Source organism: Jaculus jaculus, chromosome 1 (genome assembly GCF_020740685.1).
Source record: "Jaculus jaculus isolate mJacJac1 chromosome 1, mJacJac1.mat.Y.cur, whole genome shotgun sequence".
Taxonomy (NCBI): Eukaryota; Metazoa; Chordata; class Mammalia; order Rodentia; family Dipodidae; genus Jaculus; species Jaculus jaculus.
The window spans coordinates 35,314,862-35,342,706 of NC_059102.1; the positions used below are offsets into that span (position 1 = coordinate 35,314,862).

General features: G+C 45.0%; 1 protein-coding gene across 1 annotated transcript; it reads right to left on the reverse strand.

Annotated features, from left to right (window-relative positions):
• Positions 1 to 5,731: 5,731 nt before the first annotated feature.
• On the reverse strand, positions 5,732 to 23,116 carry LOC101607210 (stearoyl-CoA desaturase 2). Its single transcript, XM_004669870.2, has 6 exons — positions 22,329 to 23,116; positions 21,541 to 21,823; positions 18,527 to 18,657; positions 16,660 to 16,865; positions 14,930 to 15,162; positions 5,732 to 9,628 (listed from the first exon to the last, which is right to left on the reverse strand). Exons 1-6 carry the CDS (start codon positions 22,350 to 22,352, stop codon positions 9,429 to 9,431), a joined length of 1,077 nt encoding a protein of 358 aa, XP_004669927.2. The 5' UTR covers positions 22,353 to 23,116; the 3' UTR covers positions 5,732 to 9,428.
• Between the last annotated feature and the right edge of the window lie 4,729 nt (positions 23,117 to 27,845).

Here is a 27,845-nt window from a genome sequence, read left to right on the forward strand (position 1 = left end):
CTAGGAAGCTCCATTCCGGTCACCAGACCCCCGGGAAAGATGCTTCTGCAACCCAGGTTCCAGGACACGAAGAGGGCCCAGAGCATGGAGCAGACAATGGGGCAGGAAAAGTGAAAGGGTGACAGCACTTGGAGACACCTGGCCTGGATGCAGGGGCCGTGGACCTGCCTCATGGCTGCAGATGAGCGGTGCAGTGTGGGCCAGTGAACTTGAGTAACCGGGAGGCCAGTCTGAGCAGCACTCACCGCAGAAACCCCAGGGGAGGAGCCCAGATCACCTGCCAGGGCATGCAAGTGCCTTTAGGTTCTTGGGCAGAGGGCAGGGCAGGGCATGAGGAGGTAAAGAAGGGTGTGCATGTGAGTCCTACACCCACCCGGCTAAACTGTTGCACCGATCCGCTTCCTTGTGCCTCAGCCGCTCAGCTTCACTGCCTGTAGTTTAGTGGGGTTTCCTGTAAGAAGGCAGATGTCGGAGGTCACTGGCATGGGAGTTTATGGAGTCACAGGAATGGCTGTGGGAGACCAAGGGAGGCGGCCTCCTGTGCTGCCGCCCTGCCGGAGTGAGAGGAGCAACTTCTCCCACCGTGACCCCAGGGGCAAGGGGGTGTGTGTGGAGACTTGCTTTCCTAGAAGAAGAGGGGCGGAAGGGAACCAATGTGCTCAGATAAAGAACCAAATGGTTGGGCTGGAAAGATGGCTCAGAGGTTGCTTGCAAAACCTGACTTTGATTCCCCAGTATCCAGTGAAAACCAGAGGCACCAAGTGACACTTGCAGTTCATGTGCAGCAGCTACAGGCCCTGGCTCGCCCATTCTCTCTCTCTCTCTCTCTCTCTCTGTGTGTATATAGATTATATATATAAAATCTTCAAAAAAAAAAAAGAATCAAAGTGATGCTCAAACATTTCTGGTGGGAATGTAAAGTGGTTCAGCCTTTGAGTTGGCCACCCCACAAAAAGTTAAACAGAATTATCATATGAGTCAACAAAAAACTCCAATAATCAGTTGAAAGGTAGTATTAAAATATTGGTACACAATGTTCATAGCAGTCCTATTTGCACTAGCCAAAAGGTAGAGATAACAGAAACGTTTATCAACAGATGAATTGAAATGTCAGTTATGGTACACAAACCCAATGGAGTATTAATCAAAACTGAAAAGTAGTGGAAATATCGATTTATACCACAGTGTAAACAAACACACTCAAAAGATTGTACTGAGAGAAGGGAACCAAATGTGGTCACATGAGTCCATTTCTCTGAAATGTACAAAATAAGTAAATCCAGAGACAGAAAACGTATTAGCTGTTGCCAAGCTAGGAAAGAGATGAGAAGTCACTGTTGAACAGATATGGGGGTTTTCTTCAGAGTGACAAACATTTTTGAAACTAGAAGTTATAGTTAAGCAAAATTGTGAATATAGTAAATGCTACTCCCCTTTAAAATGGTTGCTTTTTATAATTTTATTTATTCATTCATTAAGTTTTTTGCAGTATCTTGAATGCAATCCAGGACATTCTGCATGCATACCAAAAATTCTACTAAACTATACCATTAGACCTTAAAAAAAAACAAAAAAAAAAAAAACCAACAGCATGAAACAACTAACTTCTTCATTGAGGGAATGCCAATCCAGTTGACATCTGTAGGGGAATAGAATCATGAGGTAATCCTGGGCTATGTCTTACCTTTCACAGTCACCTTCCTCATTTCTTCTCTTTACTGTCAGTCATTTTATAGCCTGAATACTCACTGTTATCAGTGGGAAATCATCAAAATGCAGATGAGCCCTTGGTGCCTATGAGTAGATTCTATCCTAGGCCCGAATCACCATGAGTCAGCACAGCACACATGGCCCTTTTGTAGCTGTTGCCTAGGCACAGCAGCCTGGACAGGACAGGATACAATCTAAGCTCTTTGAGGCCTGTCATTGGGGTTTATAATAGCCTTTACCCCAAATTCAATGTGCTAAATGCAGTGCCTCATAGAACATTTAAGATGGATTCTCACTTCCTCTGACATTTGAACAGACATAACTTTAACCATGTGAAATATTTCTATCATTTCATTGAGTATTGATTCCATGGAGGTGCAGGGAAACATTTGCAATATAGGAAGCTACTCAAAACTTTATAAGAGAGGGACTCCGGTTGGAAAGGTAGTGAGGAAATGTCAGGTCTACTTTATGTTCTGAGAGGTGAACTTAAAATTCATGTTTGGCTGAATACTAAGATGGGTCACAAGGGAGGAGTGAAGTGTATCTGTAAACTAAGTTTGTGCCATTGCCATCCAAGGAGGCAGACCACACAACCAGGTTATCAACAGCAGGCCCTTGAGTACAAGGGAGGTTGGGGCATGCCTCCTTTGTCCTGTAATCTATATATCTGGGGCAGCCAAGAGGGCAACCATAGTTCTAGAACCAGACTTTGGTACCACTACTGTCACTGCTTCTCTCTGGGCAACTTCAGGTACCGCATGAGTCAAATCCAGGGAATACCAAACATCACTGCTTCTCACAGCGAGGTGAAGCCTCCTCCGGCCTGCAGTGCAGTGCCTGACCAGACCAGAGAAATGGAACTATCATTGCGCTTCCCAGCCTGGTAGACCCAAAACTTGAATTTCCCACTTCAAGGGAAGTTGCTTTTGTTTATTATTAGCATAAATCCTTTTCATTAATGGGGAAGATGGTGTCTGGCTTTTTCCAGCTACTGTAATTTTGTGTCATCTTAAACTCTAGCAGCTGCCTTTGGTCACATGGCTAGTCTCTGTCCATTTGAAGTCTGAGACTATAAACTACTTCACATAGAATAGTCTGTGTCTTTTAATCAAAAACCTGAATTTCAGCCTAAGACATCAGGTAAACACTGATCAAGATGACAATGTCCCAAAAGGATCGAGATTTCGTGGCAGAGCCCGTGGGGGAAAAGCCAGTGGGGAGCCTTGGGGTGGGGGAGGGAATGGTGAAGTTCTGGGCAAGGAGCTGGAGGAAAGGGGCTTTGACAAGGCTTATATGGTCCTTGGCCAGTTTCTGGTGCTAAAGAAAGATGAAGAGGTCTTCCAAGAATGGCTGAAAGACAGATGTGGCACCATGCCAAGCAGCCCTGGGGCTTAGGATGGTGCGATACTTGCTTGTGAGGTTCTGTAGGGATCCCTCAGTCCCTCTGCCCCAGCATCAGGTCTTCGGAGTTTGCAGCAAGGGGGGATCCTCCTTATCCTCTACAAAGGACAAGCTTGCTTTTGTCACTCACCTCTGATGTACTCCCAGGTATTTTGGGAGTTCTCTCTGGGCACCATTTCAACTTTTTTTGGAATCCTTACCCTTGAATGCATTGTCCTTTTCCTTCCTCTACAGATCCATGGTGTCTTTCCTGAGTGGACTCCTGTCCCCTTCCCCTCCCCTCCCCTCCCCTAACCTCTGATCTGTTGTGTACCATTTGCCTCCCCCTTTTTTTGGCAGAACAGTCACTGTCCTTGTAAAGTTTTTTAGATTAAGTCAGTGGCTTTCAAAAAAAACCTGAATTTCACCATATTTCCTCATGTAAGCAATAAGAATATGATATACATTCTATTTACACACACTACATACATATATATCTACATATAATTTGTATTTACAGGCTGAATCAGAGTTACTCAACACCTGTCATTTAGATTCCTTTACTCAAGAGTGGAAACTTACAACTTACAGGCTATGAAGAAGCCATTCAGTGCATGCTTAGGTCTGTAGATATCAAAGTCCCAAAATATAGATTAAAAACCTTCAGAAGGCAAAATCAGAAACAAGGTCAGCTAAACAAAAAAGCTAAAGAAACTCAGTGAGAGGATTACATTAGAATCCCAGGAAGATTCTACTTTCCCAGTGTGAGAAATAGAAAAGACATTGTCTTTTCTATCAAATGATTAGATAAGGAAACATCTCTAGAAAAATATCATTTAGTGGGAAAGCTCCTGAATCACCAGTCCTTGAAACCAAAGCTTAGCCAATTGTGTAAGACTGTGAGGCCAAATTATGACTGAATATACCTTGCACTAGGATAAAAAAATCCAGTGGACCACCCACTGTATGTGCTAGTCCATCTGGACTCTTGGTGGCAGCACCTTTCTGCAAAAGTAAGCATTACTCTGCCAATATACTTTGAGTATTTGTGTGGTCACTGTCGGACCCCAGACGCACGTCTAACATTCAGTAGTCTATTTGGATTTGAATTTCAGTCACTACAAATGGTAAAACAATAAAATACAAAGCTTTATTCTCAAGAGTATATTAGGACATGTTTAAATTGGATTTCAGTGCACGGTAAATAGCTTGGAAAAGTGTGCTGTTCTTGAACTGGAAAAAAAAAACCCATAATATTCTGATCTGAACATTTTAAATAAAAAGGTTAAGAACTTTAGGGTTAAAGGTCAGAGATTAATTCATGAAGAAAATGCTATGGCTATTGCAAGCTCTCACAGGCTTCCATGCAGATAAACTTAGTTTGGATGTTAATTACCAAACATCCTTCTTCACAAGGACTTTGACTTAAGCTTCTTAGTAAGGGGATGGCAATGCTGACTTAGACCATCATCATCTTCAGTTCTTAAGGCCTGGCAAACTTCAGTGCAGGGCTGGAGAGATGCTTAGTGGCTAAGGCACTTGCCTGCAAAGCCAGAGGACCTCGGTTTGATTCCTCAATACCCCAGGACCCACATAAGCCAGACGCACAAGGCGGAGCAGGCATCTGGAGTTCATTTGCAGTGGCTGGAAGCCCTGACATGCCCATTTTCTTGCTGTCTTTCACTCTACCTCTTTCCCTCTCTCAAATGAACAAAGTAAAAAAAAACCTTCAATGCAGTGTTTGATTGTGGAATTCAGAATTGCTGTCTTTAGTTGTTGAGATGGTAGGGTTGAACCTACAGCCTCCTGCATGCTTGGCAGGCATTCTACCACTGAACTTTATTCCCATTCCCCTTTACTTTTCACTAAGTTGCCCAGACAGACCTTGAACTTGAGATCCTACTGCCTCATCTTCTTATATACCTGGGATTAAAAAAGCTATGCCACAAAGACCTGGGATGAGAGTCCTTTAAAATAGCTGTTGTGCTTGTCTAAGGTAAAGGTAAACTCAGAAAGTGAGGTAAACTGACAGCTGTCTGTAGGAGCTCTGAGAAGCCTTGATGTTGGTTGGAAAGCTGCTGGAATATAAATGAGCTTCTAGTTTGTAAAGACGCTCTTACGTGTTTCCACCGGTGTCTCAGATAAAGATGAAAAACCTAAAGGAAAAAAACAAAACAAAGAAAAACAAACCCCACCTTTTCCACTGTGTGATCATGAAGCCCATTCTACTGTGGGAACTTGCAAACTCTCCCAGGGACCATTTCCTCTTTTCTTATTGTATAACAGCCTTCTTCAGAAGCCAATTTGTTCCCTGGAGACTGGGCACTGCAGAGGCAGGAAAGAGCAGCATTTCCCAGGCTGTGCTGCAGGGTAGGAATGGCTCTCCCAGGCAGGGCTTCAGCACAGCATCTCTGGGTTGAGTCCATGTGGCCAACTGTGGCTACTGATTCCTGTTGCCAGAGCTTACCTTCAAATTACCCTTAAAAAGGGCAGGGCAGGTTACTCGGATATGACTCAAACCTTGTGATTTCTACTTCATTTTTATTCTTAAAAGGTGCAAGACATGGGTAGGGCGGCGGCGTACAGAGACAGGTCCTAGGATACTGTATCACAGCCAACACACTACTGGACATGGCAGTCAGATTCATTTCATTTTATTATGAACAAACACAAACTCAGATGAATAGAAATACCTTCAGAGTTGATATTAATGAAAATTATTCAAAATTATAGGTTAGAAATAACTACTGTTGCACATTAAAATAAAAGAAAAAACCCCACCCAAGGAAGGAAATGGAGTCCTGCATGTTTTCATAGCAATGAATACATGTTATCAATGTGTCCATTCCATCTCTAAAGAGGATGATGTAGACCAATGATGTCATCTGGGACAGAGGCACATGTCAAGTCCTTCGTGGATACAGCTACTATAAAAATGTGCAGGACTTAAGAATTCCTCTCTGGAGAAGCCCAAAATGTTATATAAAGAGCATTTGCCATGCTCAAACCTACACTGAGGTAGGTCAGGATTATTATCCCATTTTCACAAAAGTAATACTGTGTCACATTATCATTAAGTGACTTATCCAGTGCTCCAGTGCTACTTGAATTTGTCCCACAAAATTCATGGGCTGGGAACTTAATCCTCAATGCAACAGCATTGAAAGGCAGGATGACTAAAAGCTGATTGGGTCAGGAGGCTCTATCCTCATTGATTAACATCCTGATCCAAGGACTGGACTCATTATTGTCAGAGTGGGACTGTGAGAAGAGCAAGAGTCACAGTGGCACAGTGGCAGGAAGCCCTGGCCTTCACCACCAGTATGACATAGCCACCTTGCTTTCTTATCTTCCCTACTAACCCATTTCAACTGAAGACACTCAGGATACTAGCATACCATGGAGGAAAACTTTTCATTATAAATGCTAAAGGCCATCTTTTAACCTTAAAAATACAACAAAACAAAAATCTCTAACTCACGTATGTTCCAATTACTTCCACCATCCATCAATAGGGACAGTTCATCAAAATAGTCTGAAGAAAAGTTTGCAGAATTAAGCCCCAAAGGGAATATGACAAACTGATACACAGTAATCCTTCAGCCAGGCAGGTTTATACTTGTCACATCTATAGAAGACTCCACAGTGAGGGAAGGCTCATAGCAACACTAATTAAAAAAGAGGTAAGGCACCCAAATAAGTTTTTAGCATGTCCACAAGGACTATTAGAAATTCACTCAATCAGATCTTAGTTTCTTATTAATGTGTCATTTGAATTGAGCTTTAAAATCTTGAAAATAGTGTTCCTTAGTGAGCTGTTATCCCCCACATGCACAAATACCTATATTGGAGTCCTCAGCATTGAGTAGAGACATGACATGGTTCAGTTCCATGGAACAGGATTAGAAGAGAAGGTTGATTTTATTGTTCACACACATCTGGTGACCTGTGGCACTAAAAATCACCCAAAAGGCAGTTCTAAGGAATAGGGACAAGAACAGGTCAGCAAAATATGCTCTAATCTCTTATGAGATTCACTTCTATTTTAATATACAGCTCAAAGATAAGGCTGCTTTTCTGCAGGCTGGTCTCTGTAGCCTCTATTCAATTAACACAGAAAGGCAGGCTCTGCTCTCTCCAATCCCCGGAGTGTAACAGTGAACAGAACATTGGTACTGTACACAGCAAAACTTAATACACCAAAGCCAGGTCCATGATATTCTTCTGTGGCTTTTGGGACTTTTGTTTTATGCCTGCACCAGGCTGTGTGATTCATGACAACTCAGATTTCATAACTCAGTTGTTTTGCATTAGACCTTAGCTCCAGGTAGAAGGGTCACCATTCAAACTGAGGCACTTGGGAACACATCCTTGCTTCTTGTGCATCCCATTTCCATTTAGAACAACATACCCTCTACCTTCTACAAGCATTGCAATGTCATCTGGAACACCACTTAGCCCAAGCTGCTTTGCCAAACACGTAGGGGACACTGAGCATGCTTTCTGCCCTGACCCACACAGAGAAGGCTAGCAAGGAGCTCTGCTTGCCCCGTGGCTGACTCACTGGCACAATGGGAACATTTGTCTTGCTTGGGGTGGCTCCTGAGACAAAAAGCCTCTCTAAGTCAGGGATATTTCTAGAGGGTTTGCCAAAATTTAAAGTTTCCCAGAGGCAGAAATGCCAGGGATGGAAGTGGAGAAGATCTGAGAAAACCACAGAAAAGGAATAGACAGCTCTACTTATTAAAGAAATGTATCATTAATCCAGTGCTCCCAAACATGGTGTCTTTGCATGAAGAAACAGTTGTGACAGCATATCTTCACTGCTCCATGAACATGCAGGAAGCTGCTGTCCAGGACAGTAAAGGCAAGGAACAAAAACACTGGTAGGAAAACAGGGACAGGTAGTGGACAGCCAATAGTTGAGAAGCAGGGTATGTAAGAGATTCTTGCCCTGTTGGATGAAGAGCCAGGGACAAGTGAAAAGCTCAAACATTGTGGGGAACTGCTGAAGGCAAGGAAAAACTGGAATGAAGGGAGCTAATATCTAACGTTTCACCAGTACATCCAAAAACTTACTCTGTAACTTTGAAACTTCCTGGCAATATGTTCTCAGAAGTCTTCCTTTGAGAAGTTATCTGGAAGCTGCCTACAGACATTGCCCTCAACTTCCTTATGTGCTCCCCGCCTATGGAAAGAATAGGCAACCCAGATGCTTCCCCTCTCCAAGTGAGTGACTTTACTATTTTTTAGAGGGAAATATGCTATAGAAATGTTCATGTTCCAGTATAGACATAAATCTCTAGATTTTTAATTTTGACCCACATTTACCTTTTAAAATTCCCCCACTGTTGGATATTTGGAAATGCCACATACATCCTTTATTCTATGGAAGTAACCAATATCCTGAAGATGGCAGAACAGGGAGATGAAAGAAATGAGATGAGCAGCTCACAGAATGCTCAAAACTAGGAGCAGCTGTACTCCCAATTCTGGACACACCCTCTTGAAGACTTCTTGTTCTCTAATACAACCAATCTGCTTATCATCGAAGGAAAATAAAACCCATTCTCAATAGAAACCTCTCTTCCTACTAACTAAATGCTTCTTTATCCTCAGCCTAAGCTATGCTGAGACACTGAGATGTGTTACTGTATTCTAGTCACACCACGCTCCACAGCCATGGCCTGTCAGTGGAGAACGGAAGTGTGCTGTGTGGAGAGGCTCCAGGTCTTGGCTAGACAAGCAGCTGGGTCTGATCACAAGAGCTTCCCATTTCCCACCTCTGCATCTCTGCAGATGACTCATCCCGTATGCTGAGTCTGGCCCTGATGATTTATCTGCTTTGTGGCCTGTCTGCCCAGTAAGATTCCATCTGGCAAAGCCACAACTAAAAATAACTCACAGGAGAAAGCTCGGGTTTTCTTGTATCTATCACTCAGAACAGCTCAAAAAGAAAGAGAGGAATTGGAGGGGGGGAACAGAGGGACAAAGACCTTTACTTCTTAGGCTCTTGGATGGGTGGTTAAGGTTCGGAAGGTGGACACTGACCTATGGCTGACCAGTTACTTGCCTTAGAGGCAGGGAAAGAAAGCTGATAGGGACAAAGCAAAGAAAAGGACAATGGGAGTAGAAAAGAGGAGATTCAAGAATGTCAGCTTAGCATCTAAGGGAGAGTTGTTGTCTTTCAACACTTGTCCATTTGACAATACTGAACCAGAATGGGTTAACTTTATCATTTTTAGCATCTGGGTAGCAATACTCAGTAGTTAATTAACAGAACATGAAGCCTCTGCCAAGCTGGCTTTTAAAATAAGAACCTAGAAACAGAAAACTCAGCCACTCTTGTAGCTTCCATCTCCAGTTCTTTTAATCCTGGCCAAGACGGAGGCCGCGGATACCTTCTTCCGGTCGTAAGCCAGACCGATGGCCGCCATGCAGTCGATGAAGAAGGTGGTGAAGTTGATGTGCCAGCGGTACTCACTGGCGGAGTAGTCGTAGGGGAAGGCGTGGTGGTAGTTGTGGAAGCCCTCCCCTGGAACGGAAGAAGGAGAGCAGTTAGGGGCTCCGTGGATGGCTGCCTCCTCATCTCCACACACCTCTTCCCTAGTGGGTACCTTGGATCCTGTTACTTTTTTTTTCTTTAGGAAAGCCCAGCAGACTGGCCTTTGCTTTTTTAAATGAAGAAAGAGGGAGAGTGAGAGAATTGGCATGCCAGAGACTCCAGCCACTGTAATCAAACTCCAGATATATGCACCGCCTTACAAGCATGTGTAACCTTGCGCAATTGCATTCCCTTGTGCATCTCGCTTACATGGGATCTGGAACGTCAAACACCGGTCCTTAGGTCTTGCTTTGCAGGCAAGTGCCTTAAGTGCTAAGCCATCTCTCTACCCCTCCTACTGCTTTTGAGTAAATGAATGACTCTCTGTGTCATCTATTCTGATGTGAATAGATGTCCTCAGAGGCATTTTAAGGAATGAACTGAGAAGCCCTGCTCACCCATGGCTGTCTAAGAACCTTCTGGGAAAAATGTTTCTCTCCAAACATAGAAGGACAAGAAACACTGGTTTTCCTACAAAGTGATAGTACTCTGCAAAATGTCAGGTTTGCTGGGCATGGTGGGGCACACCTTCAATCCCAGCACTCAGAAGTTGGAGATAGGAGGAGCACTGTGAGTTCAAGGCCAGCTTGAGACTCCACAGTGAATTTCAGGTTAGCCTGGGCTAAAGCAAGACCCTACCTTGAAAAACTAAAAAACAACAAAAAGAAAATGCCAGGTTCAATGACAACATCTAGGTCCCACAGGCTGTGTGCATGTGTGCATGCGTTTGGGTGGAGTTGGGAGGATCCGAAATAACTGTGGCTGTGTTTCTTTCAAAGCCAAGTAAGCAACACACTTTCCCCATGCACTGGTGCAAGGTCCCAACAGGGTGAGCAGCAGCTGCCAAAAGGCAACAGAAAGGAGGCCCAGCAATGTGCCCCGTTCCCTCGGCCACTGCTGGCTCACAATGGGTGGCTGTGGTTGCCTGCTTTCCCAGCTTTGACTTTGGAGTGGGGGAAGATGCAGACAGGATAGGACCAATCTGACAACAGAGTCAGAGAACTCTGGGATGTTTCCCCAGGCTGGAGAGGTAAACAAATTTTGGATACATGACAATTCCTGTAAGAGATAAAGGGTTGGCCAACCTTGGCCGGACTCTTCTTTCCAAATCAATTCCAACACTAGAAATGTTGACCATGCTCAAGCCAGGGTAAATAGCTATTAAGGTAAGTTCTAGAACACTCCAGGAGTAAAAATACCCGCAGATAGGCTAACAATGATATCATTAACAAGGAAGTGAAGGAACTCCCACCACGTAAAATTATGTCAACCAGAACTTCTCAAAGTAGGTACTCCCTCTGTCCACTAGGCAATACACAAGGAACTGAGCAGGAGGTGGGATAAGGATGCTGACAAGGTATGCTAACTTTCACCCATGCTTTCACAGTAAGGCTCTGAGTGAGCACTGGCTCCAAGCATCTGTGTCCCACATGTAAAGGGGGCCAAGACCAACGGGTGGCAACTGGTATAGTAAGGGTTAGTCAAGAGGACTAAAGCTTTGTCAAAAAGATTAGCATCTCTCTTAGGTTAATACAAGAAAAAAAAAATTGCAGGAAACAGCTAGGACAGGCAGAGTGAGGTATGAGCAGGTTTGGAGAAGTAGCAGCTAGGACAAAGTAACATTTCCAGCTACTCTGAACTAATGGTCTTCAGGAGGCTGGAACTGGAAGCTCATATAGTTCTATTTATGCTATAGAATGGACACACCTTGGTCCAGTCCAGATCACTCCATTTCTATGAAAAGTCTCAGAAACTGTACAGCATAAGAAATTTATACTATATATGAGAAAATTCATATAACTCAGAAATTGTATGAATGTAATGAATGTTGAAAACTTGCAGATAATATTCACAAATCTGAAAAATATGCTGTTCTTTAAGTCATACCTTAGTAAATTTCTGAAAACATGTCAATCCTCTTTTTAATTTGGTTGTGGGAAGTATATGGATTGATTTAGAAACTTGCATTTGAATAGCCATGCAGTGATGTAAACAAAACTTAATGGCCAATCGTGATATTTGGAAAAGCCAAAAGCAGAAATTAAGTGTGGGTAAAAGAAATTTTGATAGTAGTATTTTGTGTGATGATTACTTGCTGTGTTCTCACCAGTTCCTGGGAACATGAAGAATGTTCAATATAAAATGAGTCATCTGTATGATGGAGAATGGAATTTCAAAGGGAAAATGGGGGGGGGGAGAGGGAATTAACATGGGATTTTTTTTATAATCATGGAAAATGCTAATAAAATTTTTTTAAAAAATGAGTCATCTGTTGTCTTGCAGAGGAAATTTTTACAAGTTTTGAATTTCAAAACATAGAAACATCATTTGTTTGAACTGCAACTCTAAGAGATTTCCATCTTTGAAGATCAGAATACTGATATGTATGATAAAAGTATGAGTAGTCTGATCACTCTGAAAATAGGGGAGGTCTGTAATGACAATGCTAAAGGACATTACTGTTCTGTTTTGGTCAATCAACTTATATTGATTTTGGAAGTAGAACAAAGGCAAGATAGAGGGGTCAGGAAGAACACAAACCCTTCAATTGCCACTTTGCAATGATAGGAATTTTTAAGTTGTTCTGTAGAAACCCTATGATGACAAAAAAATAGAACTGAGAAGATGAAAATTGTTTCACTGTAGCTGCTTAGATTTTCTGGGAATTGCTGCTAAGGAATGCTGGTCATGCTGGCATAGTTTAATTTTTCCATAAAGCTAGTTTTCAGGGCTGGAGGGGTTAAATTTTGAGACCAAGCGATCTTAAAAAATTGTTTTTTTGCTCAGGTTCCTTAGGTTAAGCTGTAAGGTTTGAAATTTGTCCTGTTTTCCCAATTATGTTGCTTCACCATTTCCTTGCTGTACCTTCTTTTTGCAATGGAACTGTTTATTATGTTTTGGGAATAAGTAGCTGTACATTGAATTAACAAAGCTCAAAATTAACAGACTTTCTGGCTTCTCAGTTGAGATATTGGATTAAAAGCAGTTTTATATTTGCTAAAGACTATAGAGATTTTTACATCAGATTGAATGCTTATACAATCATAAAATAGTCATGGGTTTACAGGGTCCAGGAGCAAGATGTGGATATCTGAATGCAAAGTTTCTCCTCTAGCCTCATGCTTCTTTTCAATTCATGCTGACTTGGAACTCATTATGTACTCTAAGGCCCCAACTCTCACTGATCCATCTGTCTCTGCCTTCTGAGTGTGGCATGTGCCACTATGCCAAGCTGTTATTCAGTTTTTAATGCATGTTATTGATATAAGATGTAATGGATTTAAGAATATCTGATATTTTATTATCAAAAATGTTTTAAAGGAATTGGGAGATGGTTAATTGGATAAAGTGCATTACACGCAAGCATGAGAGAGTGACTTTGGATCTAGTACCTGTGTAAAAATGCTAGTTGTGGGGTTGGCAAAATTACTCAGTGATTAATGCATTGCCTGCAAAGCCCAGTGACCCATGTTTAATTCCCCAGTGCCAACATGAAGACATAAAGAGAGTGTTATGTGCATCTTGAGTTCATTTGCAGCACATAACGGCCCTGGCATTCTCTCTCTCTCTCTCTCTCTCTCTCTCTCTCTCTCCTTAGAAATAAAAAATAAATATATGATATATTTTACAATACTGATAAAAAAAAAAAAAAAGAAAATGTGCCATGGCAAAAAGTTGGTCTCTTAAAAATAGAGAATGTGGGCTGGAGAGATGGCTTAGCGGTTAAGCACTTGCCTGTGAAGCCTAAGGACCCCGGTTCGAGGCTCGGTTCCCCAGGTCCCACGTTAGCCAGATGCACAAGGGGGCGTACGCGTCTGGAGTTCGTTTGCAGTGGCTGAAGGTCCTGGCGCGCCCATTCTCACTCTCTCTATATATGCCTCTCTCTCTCTCTCTCTCTCTCTCTCTCTCTCTCTGTCGCTCTCAAATAAATAAAAAATTAAAAAAAAATAGAGAATGTATAGAAGTCAGAAAAAGGAAAAAGTATTTTAATAATGACAGTCATGGCCAGATTTAAGGAGTGTTATGCAAAGACGTGCATAAACCTGTAAGTAGTGTGAATGCCTCGCTGCCGTTGCGTGATCAATAGCTCAGATCACTGGTGGAAAGGAGCCATGTGTGCACAGGGAAAACTAACTTGACCTTAGTCAGAGTATTCTTTCAAGGGATAGGAAAATGTGGGCAGATGGTAGAACCATGTTTTCATTGACTGGCATTTGAGTCTGAATTTACACAGAAGATCAATAATTAAAATCAAGCCAGGTGTGGTGGTGCGTGCTTTTAATCCCAGCACTCAGGAGACAGGTAGGAGGACCACTGAAAGTTCAAGACCAGCCCTACCCTACACAGTGAATTCCAGGTGATCCTGGGCTAGAGTGGCACCCTGACTCAAAAAATAAAACAAAAAGCCCAAAAATAAAAATAAATAAAACAACAACAAAAAATTATAATCAAGCAATATGGTTTATAAGATTCACAAAGCAAGGTGGAAGGGAGGAGTTCCTACCAGAAAATAGAAACTAAAGACAGAAAAATAAAGGACAAATGGAAACAGACCATTAGGGACAACTGGCAGTTGCAATGACGACCTACACACTGACATCACTCATGGTTATAAGCCATGTCCAAGTACAATGCAGAGAAAAATGTTATCCATGTGGCTACCAGAAGTTTGTTAACTAAACTATTATCATTCTATATCTTATATGGAATGCTTAAATGGAAAATAGGAGGCTTGCATAAGATGACTTTTTTGTGTTATTGTTTTTGTTTGTTTTTTTGAGTTAGGGTCTCACTCTAGCCCAGGCTGACCTGGAATTCATTATGTAGTCTCAGGGTGGCCTTGAACTCATGGTTATCCTCCTACCTCTGCCTCCCAAGTGCTGGGATTAAAGGCATGTGCCACCACACCCAGCTTAACTTGACTCTTTTATGTAGGGTCTGAATTAGACTACACCCACAAGAGGGAGCTGAAAAAGGAAAACCCAAAGGGACTCATTATAAGTAGCATTTGGAATTATTTATAAACTTCAACAGTATTATTTTTCACCCTTTCTTTTTTACACAGTTGTGACATTTCAACTGGATTTCCCAATACATCCCCCCTAGTTTTATGGTAGAAAAACTGAGCTAAAAAAAAAAATATTACAAAAAAAGGTCATTTGGGTTCCTTTGGTGACTAAACAAATACCCCTAGATGTGGCCATTTTGTGTGTGGACTGCTTGCTGACTTACCCACAGCTCCCATTGAAACCAGGATATTCTCCCGAGAGCTAATGTTCTTGTCATAAGGGCGATATCCATAGAGGTGGGCAGCACTGTTCACCAGCCAGGTGGCATTGAGCACCACAGCGTATCTCAGGAAAGTGGCAACAAACAAGCTGTGTCGAAAAGTTTCACCCCAGAAGTACCAGGGCACCAGTGTGGGCAGGATGAAGCACATCAGCAGGAGACCAGGCTTATAGTACCTGCATTGAGAGACCACATGGAGTCCATGGAGAGAGCTCTCACACCTACCTGGACTGCCCACTGCCAGGGGGGCCTGAGCTGTTTTGCCTCAGACACTAAGAGTAGAGGGGCAGGAAGCTGCCCAAGGGAATGCACTGGAAAACTTGAGTACATACTGGCATGTCACTCTTTAGATGAGGCAGTCAGGATGTGTGAACTGACTACGAGGATTATGTCAGCCAGAAGCTGAGAAGCAAGGATGGGAGCACCTATCTCCTAACTAGAAATCTACGATCCTTTTACGTGAAATCATAAAACCATGTGGGCCTGAAAACTCAGGTTCAAATCACAAGCTCACCAGCTGAATTTTGCTGCCTGGAATGTTGTCTATCGCTTTTGTGGTCACTGGGGTCATTGGTATCGGGTCATGCTTCCTTTTCCTGCTAACAGCTCCTTCTTAGCTGGGCTAGTCTGATGCCCCCCAGTGTCCTTGAACACCTACAGGATCAGACCCTCTGGTGGTCGTGTCTTCCATTCTCTCATGTGGAGCAGGCCACAGAGGTTCCAAGGGAACTGGATGCCTGTACTCCTTTAGCAGTACATCTTCCACTTTGAGGTCACTGCCATTTCCTGCATCCCAACCCTTTCCCATTCCACCACTGCTTCCCCAGCACAGGCCTCTCCACCACCGAACTTGTGCCTGTCACCTCTCAGCTGTGTTTACCTTCACCTCTACTGAGAGTGGCCTATGCCTCATGCTGCTGGAGAATCCATTAGTGGTTCCCTGGTACAGACAGAATTAACCCTAAGTCTGCATCTAAGACTCTGTAGAAAGGGCATCAGTCTGTCTGGGCAGTCCTTTTTTTTCTGTTACACTCGGGTCTTAAAGCAGAAGGACCTCGCTCCTAGAACATTCTTCTTTTTTTTTTTTGGTTTTTCGAGGTAGGGTCTCACTCTAGCCCAGGCTGACCTGGAATTCATTATGTAGTCTCAGGGTGGCCTTGAACTCACGGGGTGATCCTACTCCCAAGCGCTGAAATTAAAGGCATGTGCTACCACACCCGGCTCCTCCTGGAACATTCTTGAGGCTTTAGCTTCCAGCTCTGTTTACACAGTCCCTCTCCCAACACCTGTGAAAACCTCCAGCCAGCTACATATTCCAATGCTTCTTTGTCCTAAACCCTTTCCTGAAAGTATTTAGTGAGCAATTTCTCAACTCTTTGTATCTCATATTTAGAAACTATTCTATCCTCTATGATAGTTATCAAGGTCCTGGGCTTATCCCTCCTTTCCTCAACAGGCTTTATACCATTCAGGGAAAGGACCTCATCTTTGTGTCTTTTTCTTCTGAGGCAATACGCAGGATTGTTTGGATTAGCTGGTCTCAATATGATAACTTACATAAAGAGAGCATTAGTATACACATCTGTGCTCTACGGGACATTAAAAAAGGAGTGAAATAATGATCTGAGCATACAAACCCAGTAAATCATGGCAATGATTCTCCCTTCACTCACCTCCGCTGGAACATCACCAGCTTCTCGGCTTTTAGATCAGACATGTCCAGCAAACCGCCCTTCTCTTTGACGGCTGGATGTTTGCGCACGAGCAACCAACCCACGTGGGAGAAGAAAAAGCCCCGACGGGAATTGTGAGGATCAGCGTGGGTTTCTGAGAACTTGTGGTGGGCGCGGTGATCTCTGGCCCACTCGTACACATCATTCTGGAAGGACAGAGAACAGGAACCCAGGAATGACGACAGACATCCTCTTGGGAGAATGCCAGTGCCCATATGTTTGCAAGGGTCTAGCCCAACCTCACAAAAGTCCCTAGGACTCTGGTTCCAAAGGAGGCTTGGGGCAGTGCCCTCTTCTGTACTCTTGCCCCAAAGCTTATAGAGTATGAGGCAGATGGCCCTGGGTCCTAGGCAGCGACTGTGCGCACAGGTATAGGCAGAAGCCCCGTCCTGACTCATCACAAGTGACAGGCCACCCAACCCAGTAACAAAGCCAACATGTAACCGGAGCCCGAGCACATTCCTATAGGACCTCTGGGATTTTCTGGGCTCTTCCATCCCTTCAAAACATGTCAGTCGGGCTGGAGAGGTGGCTTAGCAGTTAAGCACTTGCCTGTGAAGCCTAAGAACCCCAGTTCGAGGCTCGATTCCCCAGGACCCACGTTAGCCAGATGCACAAGGGGGAGCATGCATCTGGAGTTCGTTTGCAGTAGCTGGAGGCCTGGCGTGCCCATTCTCTCTCTCCATCTGCCTCTTTCTGTCTCTCACTCTCAAATAAATAAATAAATAAACAAAAAAATAAAAAAATAAACTTGTCAGTCTTTCTCCAGGAACAACATAAGGAGCCTTCAAGGCTGAAACTGGTAGACAAGAAATGGCCTGGAGAGATGGCTCAGTGGTTAAGATGCTTGCCTGCAAAGCCTAAGGACATGATCTTGATTCCCTGGTACCCACACAATGCCAGATGCACAAAGTAGTATATATGTGTCTGGAGTTCATTTGTAATAGCTAGAGTCCCTAGTGAGTCCATTCTCTCTCTCTCTCATAAATAAATAAATATTTAAAAAATAAATAATTAGGCAAATACGGTAAACAATTTAGATATAGATAAGACTGAGGGTACTAATTTAGTTTCTTATTTTCTTCTTGCAGCAAATTAAGCCCCATGCCATCCTGTGTCCACTGTTACAGCTTACTAGTTATGAAAGTCCCCTTGTCCATTTCCCTTTATTCTTTCTCTGCTGTAAATGTATAGCTTGAATAAACTTTAAGATTTTTAACTTAACAGCACAACAGCCTTCTATAGAACCGCAATGTTGATTTACCCAAGTTTAGTGACTCAGTTTCCGCACCTGTGAAACGGTGACAATAACAGTACCAACCTCCTAATACAGCTGTGAAGATTTAATGAGTTTGTTGGTGCCAAATGCTAGCAGTGCCAAACACACAGTCACCATTGAAGTGTTTGCTCTAATTATGTGAAACAACAGAGTTCTTGAGTCTGTGATACATCGCCTTGAGTCTCACTGTGGTACAGTCTAAGATCGTCACCTTAATGAATGATTTTAATGCTCATTTATGGTTCAGGAAACCAGGGTCTGTATATGACAGGGAACTTGGGATTAAAACCTGACCCTGTATCCAGGGATTATTTTCTATGTACATCTCACGTCCTTTCCCAGTGACTCTAAAGGAGCTCATGGCATGTGGACAGCAGCACTGAGCCTGCACTAGAGGTGACGGACCGCAAGGGAGTGGAAAGAGTGTCAGCTGTCCTGCTGGTTCCTCTCGGGGTGCTCATCCCCTCCACTTGATTCTGGACTACTTATTGAGCTCTCAGTCACAAGAGCTGAGCACCGACTTCTTACCTGGAAAGCCATGGTGTTGGCGATGATGAGGAAGACCCTCAGGGGCAGCCGTGCTTTGTAAGTTCGGTGGCTCCACAGGCGATGAGCCCCGGCCGTGATACCCAGGGCACTGATGACATAGTACAAATACGCTGCAGGACAAGAAGCCTGGAGTCACTAACAGGCCAGCTTCATTAGGGGAACAATGTCAAGGGCAGTCTCCAAATACCAGTCTACTTCCTGCTTAGCATTTGGGTCAGGATCCGGTTTCCTCTGAAATCCAGGGGGTGCTCTGGTCTCTGAAGCCTCCTAGATTTCACTGCTTGAAAAAAATACCACCACCACCACCATCCTCTCCTAGGAAGGCAAATAAGGTAAGGAGCCCCAAGAACTAAGAAAGTAGAAAGGCGAGACAGGGAATAGACTTTCAGCACTGTGCCACTGGCCATTGGGAGTCTGCAGTGCCATTATCCTGGGGGAACTATGTTCTTTAACCTCTATCTGACCTTCCCTAAGATGCTGTTCATACACCCTACCCCAACCTTGAACTCACAAGGGTACTCAGCAGTCTGGCCAGTGGCCAACTGGAGAAGTCCCAAGTGTGGAGAACAATGAGTGGCTATAGACATGTGGCTATTTACCAAGTTACCAAGGTATTTCAATAGTACTGTACTCTTGCCCCAAAGCTTATAGGCTTATACTGTTTAAGAGACAGTCAGTCCTGCGCACAGTCAGAGTTGCATGTGGCTTAAGATTCACCAAAGAAGCCAATATTTTCATATTCCCTGCACACCTTGAACACGGCTGTTGAAGAAATAGATCCCCAATAAGGTTAAATGTTTATCTAGGGCTTCAAGCCTTGGAAAATGGATGTTATGGTTTGAAGGTAGGTTTTCTGTTGACAAGCCCTTGCTTCAGTTCTACCATTCAGCTCCCAAGATCTGTGCCCAGTTCCCATGGCCATGTTCCTATCAATCCTGGCTCTCAAATCAATGTGATTTCTAGCCAATGATAGGAGATACTCAAGCCTAGCAGATGAGCACTGCTTTACTGTCCTTGAGGCATGCAGACTCAGAAGTACCAGTCATGACCTCTAACAGGGAAAGAGCAGAAGGGTACAGCCATCTGTCCCTTTGACTGGCAGCACTAGGACGCAGGGACTAAGGTCTTAGTAGAAAGGGTTAACAGTGTTTCACTCCTAGGGTGCAGCAGGAAATAATGGAACTTTGAAGGCTATAGAATTTTGTTGCTATTGGAGACACCACACATTGCACTAACTGTCCTATGTCCTCCTTGCAGCCAGATAGGACAGTTTCCAAAGCACCCTCCTCCTCTCTTCCTGTTCCCTCCTTCCTCTACCCAATTCTGTTCCTCCACAAGGATTTCCCAGGAGAGCAATAAAGACAACCACCAAGGAAAATTCTGGCCACAAATGACCTTGGGTCATTAGATAAAAGATCTTCATCCAGTGTCTGCCTGCATCTATATAGGGAAAAAAAAAAAAAAAAACTCCAGGAAGCCACAGCCCTACAAACACAGGAAGAGGGACAGAGCCTGGAGCAAAGCAGAAGATATGCACAGGAAGCGTCCACATTGATTTCACACTGCCTATGGCCCAGACAGGTTGGCTTCAAAAACACATAATGTTATTTTAACAGGGGTATGGCAAAAGAACACAGGCCCCACCTCGCAGACTGTCAAACAGAAGGCTTAGGGCACTTAGATCCCCTTCCCAGTTCCCCAGGGAAGAACTGTTAGTGTCCACGGTGGTGAACAGCAACATCTCATAATTTAGACCTAAAAACTGGCCTGGAGGGGTTTTGCCCCTTTCACTCTAGGTATTGACAAAGATGTCTCTTCAGTCTTGCAGAGTCTGCAAAGGGTCAGAAGGTTCTCAGAAAAGCTGCATCAGAAGAAAGGCTGGGAGGACACACAACTAACCTAAGGAACATGGCTTTCCTAATCCTGACAAAGCAATGTTGTTCCCACTTGGCACTTGAAAAAATTGTGGCCCCAGGAAAGAAGATCTTCTCTATTGTTTCCCCAGGACACTTGAAGAACTTACTTTCAAGGGCCAGTTCTCACACCTAGACACCCAGCATGTCTACACCATTACCCTACAAGAGAGAGCTGCCAGAATAAGTCCACACATGACACTGCTCCAAAAAACCTCCCAATACCTTCAGAGAACCCTTTGCTCAGTACTCCTCAGAGTGCAGAAAGCGGCTCCGGGCATGCAGAGCTCCCCCTTCCTGACTCAGGCTTCAGAGATCAGAGGTAAAAGTTTGTCTGTATAGCCAGGACAGTGGAGGCTAAGGCAGCTCAAGCCTCTATTCTTTGCCAAAGAAGTAGGTGCTGGTTTTTGCAGGGGTAGGTCCCTGTACTTCATGGCCTCAAGAAGAAAGGGGCTGGTTGCACATGGGGACGGAACTTGAAACATTCTGCAACTTTATTTCATTCTAAGAACATTTTGTTGACAACGCTTGCTGCATCCTACCTATCTGGGATAGCAGAGCCACACACACACTTGGGTTTTGTAAAAACCTGCTTCATCCTCCTCCAGGGCATACCAGCCTGGTTGGGCCAGGACCAGCGCCAAATATTTTTGTGATAACTTCCTTCTAGTGTTTCCTTTCCAATGACCTCTCCACCTGAGAAGCCGCCTTTTGCTCGGTTCCCTGCAGGACTCAACATGTAGCCCATGAGAGCCCCCGTCTAGCACCTGGTTCCCATGACCCCCAAGTAGGGCCTCATTCTCTTGCGGGGAGCAGCGCCCAGACAGGAAGCCAAGCAAATGATTTCCACAGAAAACCTTGTTCAGAGACAGCTGCCTCTCTGACCCGGGTCTGCCCTCCAATCCCCCAACACATGGGCTGAGTATCTATATTAAGGGATCCCCCAAACCTATACGCCTGCATCCCACACTTAGGCTCTTGTTTCCAGTCCAGCCAGCTGCTTGGACCGGAGCCCATCTCACTAAAGAGCAGGGAGAAAACTGGGGTACTGACTGGCTCAGGCCAAGGGGAACTGCTTACCCCAGATCCAGGTGTGGTACTTGCAGGAGGGAACCAGCGTGATTCCATACAGGGCTCCCACGTGCAGCAGGGCCATGAGGATGATGTTTCTCCAGACGTACTCCAGCTTGGGCGGGGGGCCCTCCTCATCCTGGTAGGTGGGGTCATATATATCCTCCTTCATCTCAGGGCGAATGTCTTCTGCTAAGTGGTGTGCAGTCTTTTCCAACTTCTCTCCATTCTGCAGACCCCCAGAGGGAGGCGCTGTGACGGTGGTGGTGGCTGAGTAGGAGCTGGAGATCGGCTGGGAGAGGAGAGGGAGTGGAGTTAGGAGCAGACGCTTGGGGGCAGCAGGGGGAACTTCTTCTTTAATGTAACGGGGGGAAGGGTGCAATACAGACTATAACCTCCCCCAGGGCCCAGGTTACATGAGGCTGGAGTATACCCTGAGATGAAAGAGGGAGTAGGTTCCAGAAACTGCTGACTGAATGGAGAATAAAACCCATGCTGAAGAAGCAGGTTGAGAGGGTGTTATATTCGCCTTTCCCTAGCAACTCAACTAAGGAGAACTTGCATAGAATAAATGACCAAATCTTACTTTAAAGCACAAGTTTGAGGGATCATCTGCCTTGATTAAAAATCTGGTTACCAGTTGATGGTCCATCAACTAACCGAAGGTGGACCAACTCGAAAAAGATGGCCAAGTGCTTCCAGCAGCTCTGAACTCTTTCCCTCAACAACCAGTCACCTAGAAGCCCAGCCCGCGCCCGCCAAATCGTGGGGTGGGGGACCATTTCTGGAGAGCTCACCTCTTGCAGTATATGGGCAGGCATCTTGGCTTTTGGATGCAGCGATCACGTCCCCACGTTTGAGAATGTGGAGCGGATTTCAGACTTCAGATCCCGAGGATGCGATGACTACGTTTCTAGAGCTCAGTAGTGTGCAGAGATCCGGTACACCCTGCACAGACAAGGGATGTCCCGGCCAGAAACCGCGGTGCCCCCACCTCCCTGGGCTAGACCTGGGAGTGGGGAGATCGTGTCTAGTATTTCCCTGGGTTTGTCTTATCGGTGGGTAAATAGCGACAAAAGCCGGCTGGCTGAGGCAGCCAAGCGCGGAGATGAGGACAGGAAATTAGAAGACGCCAAAAACGCAGCTAGCAGCCACCAGGCTAGCAGGGACCGGGACACTGCAGACAGCAACACCGCACTGTCCCACCCCCACCCTGGCGGGGAGTGGGGGGATGCTAATGAGGCAGCTCTGTAAACTCTGGCTAGTCATTGGCCAAGGGGAATTTGGTACCACCTCGTCCTGCCGTTCCAATTGGCTCTGGGCAATCTGCTGTTCCCTCTGCCTCCAGCTCCTCCCTCCATCTCCCCTCGTTCTGCTGCTGGGCTTTTCACCCATCCCCCGCCGGTCCTCCACCCCGAGGTCCCCGGTATCGAGGGCGCTCGTGAGCTCGTTCCAGGGGGAGAAGACCCGGTCTAGCCGTGGGGGTTGGGTACACGGCCAGGCCGAGCCGGGGAAGCGCCGAGAGGTTACGCTGTGAACAGTGGGGAAGCCACTCCAGCGCGGACCGCTCACGCCTGCATCCCGTCCTCGCCCTGCCCCAGACGCGTGGGAGGCGAGATGGCTACCGCCCGCCGAGCGCGGGGCTCAGAGGCGGGTGCCGCAGCCTTTCTCCCGGCTGGCACCACCAAGATGGCCCCTTGCGAACAAAGACTCAGCCCCGCCCACCAGCTCCTAGATGCTTATCAGAGACCTCGCCTTCTGCACGAGTTAGCATACATCTGTGGCCTGCACGCACACTCCACGCACTCACGGTCACTGCACCAGATATCAGCACCCAGTTCCGCCCCCATCTTCCTGCCTCCGCCACAGGAGGAATGTGAGGGAGATCTCATGCTGCGAGGTTGGAATTCTGGAGCTTCTGCATGGAAAAGGTCAGGAAGCAGACAAGAGTTTCACCCAGCAGCATCAGGCCAAAGGACTATTATTTGGAGTAAGAATAGAGAGCAAGTGTTGAGTGATGCCTGCTGGGCAGTCGACCAGTCAGCTTTTTGAACCCTCACTGTAACCCTTAGTATGGGTACTCCATCCTCCACATATGGGGGCGGGGGGGGGGGGGGAATCAGATAGCTGGCCCGCGGTCACCGTCAGCCAGTAGGTGGTGGACAGTAAAGAGTTGAACATAGCAAAGTGAAGCTGATGCCCAAGCTCTCCGCCCCTGATGTGATGTTTATACTGTCAACCTGGGCAGGATTTAGAATCACCCTAGAACTAACTGTGCATCACAAATTATCTAGATTAGGTTAGCCCCTGGGGATACCTTTGAGGGATTGCCTTGGTTGGGTTAATTGATATGTGAAGACCCATTTTAGCTGTGGACAACCCCATTGCACAGGCTAGGTAGGGTACTGCACTTAATTAAAAAAAAAAAAAAGCCAGGTTTAGTGGTGCACGCCTTTAATCCCAGCACTCAGGAGGCAGAGGTAGGAGGATCGCTGTGCGTTCAAGGCCACCCTGAAAAAACATAGTGAATTCCAGGGCAGCTGGGGCTAGAGTGAGATCCTACCTTGAAAAACCAAAAATTAAAAGAAAAATTAAAAAAAGAAAAGGAGAAAGCTACTTGTACAGAGCATTTATTGCTGCCCGCTTTCTCACCGTGGCCTGAGGTGACCAGCTGTCTTTGGCTCCTGCTGCCATGTCTTCTCCACCCTGAGGGACTGTAAGCCTAAGCAATCCCTTCCTTCCTTGAGTTGCTCTTGTCAGGTATCACAGCAATAATTTTTTTTTTTTTTTAAGTAGCTAATACACCTGCTCAGGACCTATGGCTTTTGGACTCTGAGATGTTCTGATCACACAGTTCTCTTCTCCTGAGCCTGTATCAGCTCTGCCAAGAACGCTTGGAATCCTGAAGGCTGTGCATTCACCTGGTTAGCTGCCATGCCCAGGCCTCACCTTTCTTGCCCATCCTCTGAGAAGAGGAAGAAATACAGAACTCTGGGCAGTGACTGGCTTGTCAGGAAGACAGGCACCTGAAATTGCCTAGGAAGATGGAGCTCTGCACTCTGGTCTCAGTGGCTTCCAGCTCCCTGGCCACTGACTAGACACCTCTGTTACAGGTCTGGCTTCTTGGCCAGTGCCAAAGTGCTGACTGAAACCAGGTGTTCTCTGTGAAGGACAGTTGAGCTGGCAATGACTCAGAAGTGCTGTATGTGGAATAGAAATCTACTGTGCCACTCCCCCTTGAGTTTTCTGTGCTGGGTTGAATTTACTTCCTTTACCCACCACAGGCTGCTAAAACAAACTACCTTATACTATGAGGCTTTTACAACAGTTCTGGAGGCTGTATGACTAGATAAATGCACCAGAAGATTTGGTGCCTGCTGAGGATAGCTCTCTGGTTCTTAAGTGGCCATCTTTTCTATGTCTTCACATGGAGAAGGAGTAAGCATTGTCTTTGGGTTCTCTCTCTCTCTCACTCTCTGTCTCTTTCTGTCATGTTTTTTGAAGCAAAGTCTCACTCTAGTCAAGGAGGACCTGGAACTTACTCTGTAGCCCAGGCTGGATTTGAATTCATAGCTATCCTCCTACTTCAGCTTCCAGAGTGCTGGGATTGAAGACATGTACTTGGGCTGGAGGGATGGCTTAGCAGTTCAGGCATTTGCCTACAAAGCCAAATGACCAAGGTTTGATTCCCCAGGACTCATGTTAGCCAGATGCCCAAGGGGGTGCACATGTCTGGAGTTCTTTTGCAGTGGCTGGAGGCCCTGGCATGCCCATTCTCTCCCTCTCCCTCTCTCTCTCCCTTCCTCCCTCCCTCTCTCTCTCTCTCTCTCTCTCTCTCTCTCTCTCTCTCTGTCAAATAAATAAATATTTTTTTAAAAAAACACATGCACCACTCGTCCTGGTGTGGGGTCTCTTTTTATAAGGTAGTAATGTTAATCATGAGGGCTTTACCCTCATGACCTAATCATACCTTTCAAACCCCACTCCAAATGCTATCATATGAGGGATTAGTTTTCAGTATATGGTTGAGAAGGGATTCAGAATTCAAGGTACTGAATTTTTTTTCAATCTTTCAGGAAAATAATTTGGGATTTCTTTTGGGTCTACAGGTACTTGTGGCCAAGCACAGCTCTACCTTTTAGACCAACTTTCCTTCTCACCAATTGCCTTAATATATTTGACCCTTGTTTTCTCTGAGCCCTAGCTCTTGGATTATATGAAGAAACAATATGAAGGGCTGGAGAGATGGCTTAGCGGTTAAGCGCTTGCCTGTGAAGCCTAAGGACCCTGGTTCAAGGCTCGGTTCCCCAGGTCCCACGTTAGCCAGATGCACAAGGGGGCGCACGCATCTGGAGTTCGTTTGCAGAGGCTGGAAGCCCTGGCGCGCCCATTCTCTCTCTCTCCCTCTATCTGTCTTTCTCTCTGTGTCTGTCACTCTCAAATAAATAAATAAATAAATAAATTTTTAAAAAAAGAAACAATATGAAAATACAGAGTCCACTGCAACCTACTGCCTAATTTACTCAACCTCTGGTCCATAAGGCTTCTGGTATTATTGTCTAAGGCTGGGAATGTTACCTAGGTGGGCTGCTCTGACATTCATTGTCTGCCAGAGAAGGCAAGGGGATTCCTGCCAAGATAAAAGCGTAGAAAGAGAGTCCTGTGTTTCTCTCCAAAGACAGGCTTTTACTCTGGGGAGAAAGTACTGGAAGTTCAGGAACTGGATTGGGTTGGGAGAGAAAGCTTCAGTAAAAGCAGAGGTGAGAAACTATGTATTATTGATAACAAATATAAATATTCACAGTTGATCCCATGCATACCACAAGGCCACAACTGTGTCACCCACTACTTTCAGACTTCTGGAGCTCTTGGCTGCACACACTTTAAGGCTGCATAATGGGAATACTACTGTGGGGAAAACATGTGGTTTGGTCTCAAGAAGTTTTAGGTGACTAACTGGCTGGAAGTTATAAATAAATCTGTGGTCAGTATTTGTTTATAATAGAATTTACAGTGATGCAGCTGATAGATATTTTTAATATATCGAAGTAGAATGTATGTGTGGAAGATTGGCATGACACACACTGCTGTATGAGAAAGAACACAGAATACTATGGCAGTTTTTAATATTTGATCCTTCAATTCAGGATTGCAAGAATAAAATAAGACCCACTTAGCATCTTAAATAAATAAGTTAATAACAGGAAATTCCTATTGGCTTTGGAATGAAGCCTGTATTTTTGCCATCGCTTTTTCCATCTCGTGGGACCTTTCCTGCTCATGTTTTTCCTCCTTTACCTCTACCCACTCTTTCTGGTTTTTCTCTACTCTCCTGATACTGCACTGTCAGAGACTGAGAATGTTCTTTTTTTTTTTTTTTTAAACCTGGCCTCCTGCAGGTCAGGCTGGCCTCCAGCTGGCTACGTAGCCCCAGGTGACCTTGCATTCCACCTCCTGAGTGCTGGGGCCAGACCACAGTGCACCACTAGGCCTGCCATGTCTGTTCATTTGGTACTGAGGCTCAAACCCAGGGCTTTGCGGGTGCTAAGCGAGCATTCCACCAGCTGGCCACCATTCCCAGCCCAAAGAACTTCCTTTTCCTTTTATCTAAAGCACATGACTGCCCCAAACCCTTTCCCACTATTGACTGAGTAAATTCCTGTTTTTCTGTTTGTTTTGTTTTGTTTTGTTTTGTTTTTAGATCTTCACAAAGTTTACCAGGCTAGCTCCCCATATTATAACCTCTCCAAGTCCTTTGTGGTTTCTGCTTTTGTGACAGTTATCCTGTTTATATTGGGATTTACCAATAGGGTAGGGCCACATCCATCTAGTTCATTGCCCATGCTTTTGCAGTATCTTCCTTTGTTCATCCGTGCTCATGAGCTTGCTCTATAAATATTAAATAAATAAGAGATGTTTAAAAGATTCTCTCTTTATAGAACCAGATGCACATTATCACAGAGATTTTTGTCTGCTGTAGCCCTGCAGTATGTAATGTTTGCTTCCCAACCTGTGTGACAAGGCATGAGGACTTCAGGGTATTCAGAAAGGGGAAGTGGAGTTATGGCAGATGATGGGGAATGTTTTGTCTAGCAGATATGTGAGACCTTAGAGTAACCTTCACAGCACACCATGGAGGCACTATCTCTACTTCTCATTTCTCAACCATGGGCAGGATCTAGTCAGGCCAAGCACGTAGAGACACGTACTTGACCCTACACTTGCTTCATTCTAGCTCACTTGTCATAGGACCTAGTCAAACACCTTTCTCAGTCTTTCCATGTTACATAAATACCACACTCTGAGCACATATT